Raw genomic sequence first — 11,318 nt, forward strand, 5'->3', positions numbered from 1 at the left:
CCTAGTGCATGCCTCATTTCCTTTTCTTTCCTGCTTGTCATATTCCATCCACTTCCTGCATTCCATCTTTTCTGCACCTGAGTGCTGAAGCACCTCCCGGAACATATCTTCCTTGCTCTGTCTTGGGCTCTTTCTTATCTGGTGGAGACGCTCGGCTGGGGTGAACGGGGTGCCTCCTTTCAAGGAAATATCTGGTGAAGCACAAGTAAGAATGAACAGAAGCATTATTGTTAAGTACACATACAGCATTGAAACGCTACACTAAAATACAACCGCTGGTAACACACCAATCACTTTCTGGCTGACCCTTGTCAAGCACACATGCCAGCGAACACCACAAGCATCATGAGTGTACCCAGGAGTAGGGGACATTGTGCATGGGAGAAAAGCAATGTTTAAGGGGTCAGAGGGCAATATTCTAAAGTTTCCTACCCTGTTCCACAGGTGGGGGTCATTGTAGCAGATATTTCGCTCCCGAGGGTAAGCAAGGAAGCAAGTGTGCATCTAATACACACTTGTGGCTTCCTCCCCCATCCCTATGCTGTTCGCCTGTGTGCCACTTTGGTACTTGCCCAAGTAATTGCAGAATGGCACAGGAAAGTGTCCCTCAATGGGGGAAGGAACAAAGCAGCTCTGCCAAGAAACCTCTGGCACAGGATTGTGGAGTACCTTCAGGAAAGTTTCCTGGAGATCTCTCTGAAGGATTCCTGTGACATCTCGGTGAGCATCAACACTCTTCCACCGTACTGTCTAGATGCACGGGAAAATACCCAGTGCACAGAAACACAGCCAGACTTGTACATTTCTCTGCCCTCAACGCATCTCCATACTTCACAAAGCAAAATCACTTATCAGGGGTCTCCTCTCCTGCTTCTTGTTCACCTGATTGTGACTGCTGAGACTGGCTGGACACCTCCGGAATGGAGAACATCTCCTCACTGGAAAGAGTCCAGCAGAGGGCAACAAAAATGATTAGGGGGCTGGAGCACAGGACTTACGAGGAAAGGCTGAGGGAACTGGGGTTATTTAGTCTGCAGAAGAGAAGAATGAGGGGGGATTTGATAGCTGCCTGAAAGGGGGTTCCAAAGAGGATGGATCTAAACTGTTCTCAGTGGTACCGGATGACAGAACAAGGAGTAATGGTCTCAAGTCGCAGTAGGGGAGGTTTAGGTTGGATATTAGGAAAAACTTTTTTGCTAGGAGGGTGGTGAAGCACTGGAATGGGTTACCTAGGGAGGTGGTGGAATCTCCTTCCTTAGAGGTTTTTAAAGTCAGGCTTGATTTGGTTGGTGTTGGTCCTGCTTTGAGCAGGGGGTTGGACTAGATGACCTCCTGAGGTCCCTTCCAACCCTGATATTCTATGATTCTATGATGTGAGCTCTCAACACCAAGCAAAAAGGAAGAGGAATTTCAAAATTCCCGGGACTTTAAAAGGGCACATGTCTTGGCAAAGGTTTGGGTTTTTTCCACTCTCAGATTTTCAGTTACTAGGTGAATGGGAAACTCCCTACAGCATGGATTCTCTAGCCTGGTTTTCATTGCATCAAGGATAGCATCCAACTCCTTATAAAAACAGCAGGTCTGGGGCAACTGGTACACATGCCTCAGCGCCTTCACCTTTGCTCTGCAATGCAGTGTGTTCCGATCATAGCCCTTTTCCCACAAGCTGTGTGAAATCTGCCCGTACGTATCGAAATTCCAACAACTGGAGCACAGCTGGGACTGCACAGCCTCCTCTCCCCAAATAGTGAGTAGATCCAGCAGCTCTGAAGTGGTCCAAGTGGGAGGGCAATTGCTGCGTGGATTCACCGTGGTTACCTGGGAACATGTGATGTGAGCTTTCCACGCCGAGCAAACACGAAGAGGAATTTCAAAATTCCCGGGACTTTACAGGGGGGCGTGGGTGGAAGGTGTTTGCCTGGATGCAGGGTAGCAGAGTTGAAACTACTAACCAGAATGGTCAGGATGGGCATTGTGAGATGCCTTCCGGAGGCCTATTACTGGGATAAAATCAAGTGCAAGTGTCTACATTGGCACTTCGGCAACAAAACTTTTGATTAAAAAGCCTTTCAACTTTTGTCAAGGTGGTTTTATAATCTCACTGAAACTGAGGAATTCCGTCATCGAAAGTGTCTTTGCAGAGTATACACCTCCACTGTTTAACACCAAAAGCTGCCTTTTGGCTAAAAAACTTTGCAGTGTAGACAAGGCATAAGGAACAATGATGGATCACGTTTCTTGCTGGTTCCTATTAAGGTTTTCCACACCATAATGTGTAGGAATTATTGAGGGAAGGAGCACCATAAAATATGGAATTGACATTAGTAGGGTGGGTTCTTCATAATTCATTTATCTGAGTAATGAAAATGTCATTTTTCAGTGTGTGAAGAGCAAACACTCCGCTTCACCCATGAAAACAGCCTCCAGTAGTGCATGTAGTGTCTCATATTAACTTTGTCTCTCCACCAGGCATTTGTACTGTGACCATCACCCTAGGCACATACAGGAAGTCAGGGGAAAGTACGGTATATGCAGGAGACAACATTGTGCCTCAGCGTTGGACACCATCTCCCCTACTCCATGTCAGATTCCAACACAACCGACTTCACCAACCCCTCCACCTTCATCCTGCTGGGCATTCCTGGCCTGGAGGCAGCTCACATCTGGATCTCCATTCCCTTCTGCGCCATGTACACCATAGCCGTCTTGGGGAACTTCACCATCCTGTTCATTGTGAAGATGGACCCGAGCCTCCATGCGCCCATGTACTATTTCCTCTGCATGCTGGCCGTCACTGACCTGGTCCTGTCTACCTCCATCCTGCCCAAAACACTTGGCATCTTCTGGTTCAATTCAAGTGAGATAGATTTTAGTGCCTGCCTCACCCAGATGTACTTCATTCACTGCTTCTCAACGATGGAGTCTGGAATCTTTCTGGCCATGGCTTTTGATCGTTATGTGGCCATCTGTGATCCCCTGAGACATTCCACCACCCTGACAAATCCTGTGGTAGCCAAGATCGGCCTAGCCGTGGTGCTCCGTGGCGGCATGCTTGTACTTCCCCATCCCTTCCTGGTGAGGCAATGGCCATATTGCAGAACCAACATCATCCCCCACACATACTGTGAGCACATAGCTGTGGTGAAACTGGCCTGCGCAGACATCCGTATCAGTAGTTACTACAGCCTCTCTGTGGCATTCTTCGTGACTGGTGTAGATGTGTTTTTTATCGCCATGTCCTATACCCAGATCCTCAGGGCCATCTTCTGCCTCCCCACAAAGGACGCCCGGCTCAAAACTTTTGGGACCTGCAGCTCCCACCTCTGTGTCATCTTAACCTTTTACATCCCAGGTCTCTTCTCCTTCATCACGCACCGGTTTGGCCACAATGTGCCCCTGCATTTCCACGTTCTCTTTGCCAACGTGTACCTCCTGGTGCCCCCCATGCTAAACCCCATCATCTATGGGGTGAGAACCAAACAGATCCGGGACAGGCTGCTCCAGAGCTGGCTGGTGACATGGTGCAGGGCCCTCTTCCCTGAATCACGGACTGAACAGTCAAAGAGACATTCAACCCTTTCTTAGCCTTACTGTGCTGTGTAATAGTGATAAACTGGGGAATCGGACTGTGCACAACTCATTAACTCATAGAGTTGCCACAGTTCTAATTACTGATAACTGGACACCTGACACCCCCTTGCCCTGCCTCTTCCCTCAAGGCCTTTCCCCCTTCTGTGCCATTTCCCCCAACACCCCACCCCTGCTGCTCACTCATCCCCTCCCACCATCACTCACTGGATCATCTCCACCTTCCACCCCCACCAGCTGGATTCCCTCTGCTCCGGGGCTGAGCCCGCAGCTGCTGCAGCCTGACAAGGAGCCTGCAGTGAGTGCAGTGAGGACACAGCACTGGGGCCGAGCGGCAAATCAGGCGCAGACACGGAAGCCGTATAAAAGCAGCTGAAGCTTGGGATCAGGTTCTGTGGCAGGCGGGCGAGATTGTGCATCATACAACTTGTGGTCTCTAAAGCTCATCTACAAAGTTCTGAGGGCAGAGACCATTGTGTGGTTTATTTCTTTAGCTTTCAGCTCCCTTTTTCTCCTCTGGGCTGGGAGTCCGTAGCAGGCAGGGTCCCTGGAATGGGAATGGGCTGGGAGCCCTTTGTCTTGCGCCAGGCCTTGGGGGCAGGGCAAGGGATCAGCTTTGGAGCTAGGAGGCCAGCTGACAGAGACAGAAGGATAAGCCCCTGTGTTAGCTGGGAAGGCGGGATGGTGGGCAGAGGCCAGGGTGGCTTCAGTAGCTCACAGGGAGGGATATAAATGGCACAGCTTCCATTAGCCGACTATTTACACACATACAGCGCACCGTATCCTAGGGTGACCAGATGGCAAGTTCAAAATATCGGGACCGCCGCAGGGGAGGGTGCCTTTTCAATTGTTACACTCACCACGTCCGGGTCTTTGGCGGCATTCTGGCCGCAGGTCTTTCAGTCACTGATGGTCTTCAGCGGCATTTTGGCAGTGGGAAATAAATCTTCCCGCCAAACAAAGAAGGACCCGCCACCAAAATGCCGCCGAAGACTGTCAATGACTGAAGGACCCGCTGCCGAAATGCCGCCGAAGACCCAGACATGCCAGGTGAGTGTAACAATTAAAAAGGCGCTCCCCCTGCCTTTCACTGCTGCCTAAGCAAAAAAAATAAAATAAAAATGGGCCGCCGCACCCGAAACAAAATATCGGGACAAATGGTGTCCCGACCGTACTTCGGTCGGGACCCGGGACAAACTGCTCAATATCGGGACAGTCCCGATTTTATCAGGACATCTGGTCATCCTACCATATCTGGAACTACAGGGCCCCCGTTGCCTGGGAGCTGAAGCTGAATAGTGAAGCTGAGTCTGACATACGCTCTGCATGACACTTTTGATCACTACATAGAGGAGCACCCATGGGAAAAATGAGCCGTTGCTTAGCCCCTATTGGCAGCCAAGCTCCCCTCCCTCCCTTCAGCACCTCTCTCTCACCGGTGGCCCTGGGGATCAAATCCTCCCACTCTTTCCCTGTGCCTTCCACTCACCACAGATCAGCTATTCTGCAGCATGCAGGAGGTGCTGGGAGGAGCAGAGATGGGGCATGCTTGATGGAGGGGGCAGAAAGATGCAGGCAAGAGATGGGGCAGGGGTGGGGCCTGGGAGAAATGTTACCCGGTGTTGTCAGAACCCCCAGCAGGGGCAACTTAATTATTTCACTCCAGGAGGTGTAAGGAATAAATCAACAGGAACTCAGCGATTCTGTCTGATCAAGGAGTAGTGCAAGTAAGTGTGCTCTTGTCTCACACTGCAGTTTATTAGATTTAAGCACACACAAGCATAAGCAACAGGTATAGAGCATCCCAGATATTGCCCTAACATCTGGAACCGTATTGAGTAACTAACAGCAGGTTTGCAGTGGCCAGTTGCTCACTCACCGAGGAGAAAGGATGTCAGGAAAAAGGTCTCTCAAGATGGCTTCATAGGACTGCTCCGAAGTGCACTCTATTAGCCAATCTTTTATAACTAACTTCTACAAAACACATAGGTCATAATGACCCTGTTGGATCATCACTTTTCTAACTTTCAGTAAACTTTTAATATCAGAGGGGTCTAGACTCAAGGTTTTCCAAGCACCAAGGTTTTCAATCTCAGTTGTTTACTTGTTTGTCCCCTCCTCCCATTCTGATTAGCCGAAACTGCCAGCTAGAGATGATCTTGCTTCTGAAAGCCTGTCTCCAAGTTTACCCTTAACTATGTGGTGTTCTGTTTCATTAATTCAGGGTGGCTGAATGCACATAATATGCTTGCAATTAGCTTGAGCACATTCTGGGGTATACACACCCCTCAAATCCAGGGCAAGAGAACGGGTGGAGTGGGGGCAGGGCCTGGGGTGGAGTGGGGGTGGGAAGAGGCGGGCAAGGTTGGGGGCTTGGAGTTAAGGTTGGAGTGGGGGGCAGGGCTTGGCATGGAGTTGGGATCGAGCACCCCCCCCCCCGGATAGAGAGGAACTCAACTAATGAGACTAACAAATTTATTAGAGCAGAAGCTTTCGTGGGCTACAACCCACTTCTTCGGATGCATCCGAAGAAGTGGGTTGTAGCCCACGAAAGCTTCTGCTCTAATAAATTTGTTAGTCTCTAAGGTGCCACAAGTACTCCTGTTCTTTTTGCGGATACAGACTAACACGGCTGCTACTCTGAAACCTGTCAACTAATGAGCTGCTCAGAATCTTTACTCAGCCTTCAATTCTGGTGGGATTCTCCAACGAGGTGTCCCCCACCCCATCTCCCCAGCAGGCCTGATTGCTTAGGGGTTCTCAAACCCTGCCTCCTGGATGGAGCCTTGCAGGTCGGGAATGTGTGTGTGCACATGAATGTGTGCATGTGCATCCATGTGTCTTTTTGTGCACATGGATCTGTGTGTGGTGTGCACATGGGGGTATGTGTGTATGGGTGTGTGTAAGTGCATCTGAATCCGTGTGTGTGCAAGTGCCCATGGGACTGTGTGTGTTTGCACATGCATCCATGTGTGTTTTTGTGCACATGGATCTGTGTGTGGTGTGTACATAGGGTGACCAGATGTCCCGATTTTATAGGGACAGTCCCGATTTGGGGGCTTTTTCTTATATAGGACCTATTACCCCCCACCCCATCTCGATTTTTCACACTTGCTATCTGGTCATCCTATGTGCACATAGGGGTATGTGGGTATGTGCATCTGAATGCGTGTTTGTCTGCGTGCCCATGGGACTGTGTGTGTTTGCGCGTGCAGCCATGTGTGTGCACCTCCAGAATATCCTATAGCCCAGTGGTTTAGCACCCTCACCTGGAACGTGGGAGACCCAGATTCAAATCCCTGCTCCACTGAAGGTTTATTTGTACAAAGTGGAACAGCTTCAGCCGGAGAGTCTGAGCGCCCCACCCAGAATAGCCATTTGCCAGGTACTCAGGGCACTCACGTGGGACGTGGGAGACCTGTGTATAACTCCCTGCTCCAAATCAGGTAGAGCAGAGATTTTGGATCTGGGTCTCCCACGTGTCTCTCGGTCTCTCATGAGAAAGCTCTGACCTGTCCTAGGCACCTCACTCCAGGAGAGGGTGCACAGCTGACAATCCCACATGGAAATAGCCACCTCTCTCCAGCCCCTCAGCCAAGCTCCTAGGGACCTAAATCAGTGGGCCTTAAGTGCTTAAGGAGCCAGTATGGGGTTTGGAGACCAGAGTAGCTGCACTGGAGGAGCTAAGGGAGACAGAGAGATACATAGATGAGACTTCCAGGGACAGAGTGGAATGGTCCCACCTCCGGTCTGACAGCCTCTGTACTGTTGAGGAGGATGAAAGTCTCAGGGAATGAGAACATCCAACTGGAGCAGAGGGAAACCATCCCATAGTTCAGACTCTCCTTCAAGATGATGTTGTGTTCTCCTCTTGCACTGAGGATACCTCTGTGGGAAGAATGGGCTCCACCTAAACCAAAATGGAACCAGACTGCTGGCACTTAATATAAACAAGGTCATAGGATAGTTGATAAACGAAGGGCTGGGGGAAAGCTGACGGGTGCGAAGGAGCATGTGGTTCAGACTGAGACATCCCTAGGAGAGGATCTATTAATGGAGATTCGCTATGTCCTGGTAAGGAGGAGAGGAAGGACGGTGATAAAATATGGGTAGGAGCTGATGAGAAACAGTCAAATGAAAAAGAGTCCCATTCAGTTACATTATGAAATGGCAGACAGTTAAAAAGTAATATTTTAAAGTGATTATAGCCAAATGCCAGAAGTCTAAATCATAAGATGGGTGAACTAGAGTGCCTCTTATTAAATGAGGATATTGATATAACAGGCATCACAGAAACTTGGTGGAATGTGGATAATCAATGGGACACAGTAATACCAGGGTACAAAATATATCGGAAGGACAGAACAAGTCGTGCTGGAGCGGGAATGGCACTATATGTGAAAGAAAGTGTAGAATCAAATGAAGTAAAAATCTTAAATGAACCAAACTGTACCATAGCATCTCTATGGATAGTAATACCATGCTCTAATAATAATATTGCAGTACGGATATACTACCGACCATCTGACCAGGGAACTATCCCCATATTGACTGGGTACATGTCACCTCAGGATGGGATGCAGAGATAAAGTTTCTTGACACTTTAAATGACTGCTTCTCGGAGCAGCTAGTCCTGGAACCCACCAGAGGAGAGGCAGTTTTTGATTTAGTCCTAAGTGAAGCACAGGATCTGGTCCAAGAGGTGAATATAGCTGGACCACTTGGTAATAGTGACCATAATATAATGAAATTTAACATCCCTGTGGCTGGTAAAACACCACAGCAGCTCAACACTGTAGCATTTAATTTCCAAAAAGGGGGACTACAAATGAGGAGGATGTTAGGGAGATTCCCAAACCTGAGCTGGCTTTTGTAGGTGACAAATCTGAGGAACTGTCACAGATTGAAGTATCACTAGAGGAGGTTTTGGAATTAATTGATAAACTCAACATTAACAAGTCACCGGGACCAGATGGCATTCACCCAAGAGTTCTGAAAGAACTCAAATGTGAAGTTGCGGAACTATTAACTATGGTTTGTAACCTGTCCTTTAAATCGGCTTCGGTACCCAATGACTGGAAGTTAGCTAATGTAACGCCAATATTTAAAAAGGGCTCTAGGGGTGATCCCGGCAATTACAGACCGGTAAGTCTAACGTCGGTACCGGGCAAATTAGTTGAAACAATAGTAAAGAACAAAATTGTCAGACACATAGAAAAACATAAACTCTTGAGCAATAGTCAACATGGTTTCTGTAAAGGGAAATCGTGTCTTACTAATCTATTAGAGTTCTTTGAAGGGGTCAACAAACATGTGGACAAGGGGGATCCGGTGGACATAGTGTACTTAGATTTCCAGAAAGCCTTTGACAAGGTCCCTCACCAAAGGTTCTTACGTAAATTAAGCTGTCATGGGATAAAAGGGAAGGTCCTTTCATGGATTGAGAACTGGTTAAAGGACAGGGAACAAAGGGTAGGAATTAATGGTAAATTCTCAGAATGGAGAGGGGTAACTAGTGGTGTTCCCCAAGGGTCAGTCCTAGGACCAATCCTATTCAATTTATTCATAAATGATCTGGAGAAAGGGGTAAACAGTGAGGTGGCAAAGTTTGCAGATGATACTAAACTACTCAAGATAGTTAAGACCAAAGCAGATTGTGAAGAACTTCAAAAAGATCTCACAAAACTAAGTGATTGGGCAGCAAAATGGCAAATGAAATGTAATGTGGATAAATGTAAAGTAATGCACATTGGAAAAAATAACCCCAACTATACATACAACATGATGGGGACTAATTTAGCTACAACGAGTCAGGAAAAAGATCTTGGCGTCATCGTGGATAGTTCTCTAAAGATGTCCACGCAGTGTGCAGAGGCGGTCAAAAAAGCAAACAGAATGTTAGGAATCATTAAAAAGGGGATAGAGAATAAGACTGAGAATATATTATTGCCCTTATATAAATCCATGGTTCGCCCACATCTCGAATACTGTGTACAGATGTGGTCTCCTCACCTCAAAAAAGATATTCTAGCACTAGAAAAGGTTCAGAAAAGAGCAACTAAAATGATTAAGGGTTTAGAGCGGGTCCCATATGAGGAAAGATTAAAGAGGCTAGGACTCTTCAGTTTGGAAAAGAGAAGACTAAGGGGGGACATGATAGAGGTATATAAAATCATGAGTGATGTTGAGAAAGTGGATAAGGAAAAGTTATTTACTTATTCCCATAATACAAGAACTAGGGGTCACCAAATGAAATTAATAGGCAGCAGGTTTAAAACAAATAAAAGGAAGTTCTTCTTCACGCAGCGCACAGTCAACTTGTGGAACTCCTTACCTGAGGAGGTTGTGAAGGCTAGGACTATAACAATGTTTAAAAGGGGACTGGATAAATTCATGGTGGCTAAGTCCATAAATGGCTATTAGCCAGGATGGGTAAGAATGGTGTCCCTAGCCTCTGTTCATCAGAGGATGGAGATGGATGGCAGGAGAGAGATCACTTGATCATTGCCTGTTAGGTTCACTCCCTCTGGGGCACCTGGCATTGGCCACTGTCGGTAGACAGATACTGGGCTAGATGGACCTTTGGTCTGACCCAGTACGGCCTTTCTTATGTTCTTATGTTCTTATGTTCTTAGGTTAGTTAAACAGAAATTAAAAGGTACAGCGCCAAAAGTGAAATCCCTGCAAGCTGCATGGGAAGTTTTTAAAGACACCATCATAGAGACTCAAACTAAATGTATACCCCAAATTAAAAAACACAGTAAGAGAACCAAAAAAGTGCCACCCATGGCTAAACAACAAAATAAAAGAAGCAGTGAGAGGCAAAAGGCATCCTTTAAACAGTGGAAGTTAAATCCTAGTGAGGAAAATAGAAAGGAGCATAAACTCTGGCAAGTGAAGTGTAAAAATATAATTACACAGACCAAAAAATAGAATTTGAAGAACAGCTAGCCAAAGACTCAAAAAGTAACAGCGAAAAAGTTGCCAGGAGGAGGTGTTATGCTTATAACGTGCGTTCTTTGCCTGGACTGCTCAAGACCTGAATGCTTGTGTAGGAGGAACTCTTTGAGTTGGCTTCTTAAATAACTTCATGCTGTTTCACATCTGCTACTCTTTGATGAAACATAGGAGCCTTGTCTTATAACAGGCTTAATCAAAGTGATACAAGCTATGAAAGTGAGATCTTGGAAGAGAATTGCCATTTTCCTAATCTCATAAAATTACTGTAATGATAAACAATAATTAATAATAAATAGAGTGTAATAAGCATGTCATAAAAACAAATTTTATATTTCCAAGATCACTGCTTTTATAATTTATGCTCAGGTAAGGGAGAAAATCCCTGGAAATATTCATTTTTAGGAGGGGGTTCGCAAGACTGACATTTTAGTGAAAGGGGTTCGTGGGTTGTTAAAGTTTGGGAATCACTGATCTAGATAGACTTACGTGTAGTCTAGTTAGTCTAGGGGTACCACTAGTTACCCCTCTCCATTCTGTGCTGGGGAGGAGCCAGTGGCTGTGGTACAAGTCGGTACCAATGACACAAGGAAGGATAGGAGAGAGGTCCTGGAGGCCAAATTTAGGCTTCTAGGTAAGAGACTGAAGTTCAGGACCTCCATGATAGCATTCTCTGAGATGCTCCCAGTTCCACACGCAGGGCCAGTCAGACAGGCAGAGCTTGAGGGTCTCAATGCATGGATGAGATGATGGTGTAGGGAGGAGGGGTTAGA

At 47.0% G+C, this 11,318-nt stretch overlaps 1 protein-coding gene across 1 annotated transcript; it reads left to right on the forward strand.

Annotated features, from left to right (window-relative positions):
* The first annotated feature begins 2,529 nt into the window (after positions 1-2,529).
* On the forward strand, positions 2,530-3,585 carry LOC135874011 (olfactory receptor 52R1-like). Its single transcript, XM_065398690.1, has one exon. The coding sequence runs from the start codon at positions 2,530-2,532 to the stop codon at positions 3,583-3,585; it is 1,056 nt and encodes a 351-aa protein (XP_065254762.1).
* The last annotated feature ends 7,733 nt before the right edge of the window (positions 3,586-11,318 follow it).

The sequence above is a fragment of the Emys orbicularis genome, chromosome 1, assembly GCF_028017835.1.
Source record: "Emys orbicularis isolate rEmyOrb1 chromosome 1, rEmyOrb1.hap1, whole genome shotgun sequence".
Lineage (NCBI taxonomy): Eukaryota > Metazoa > Chordata > Testudines > Emydidae > Emys > Emys orbicularis.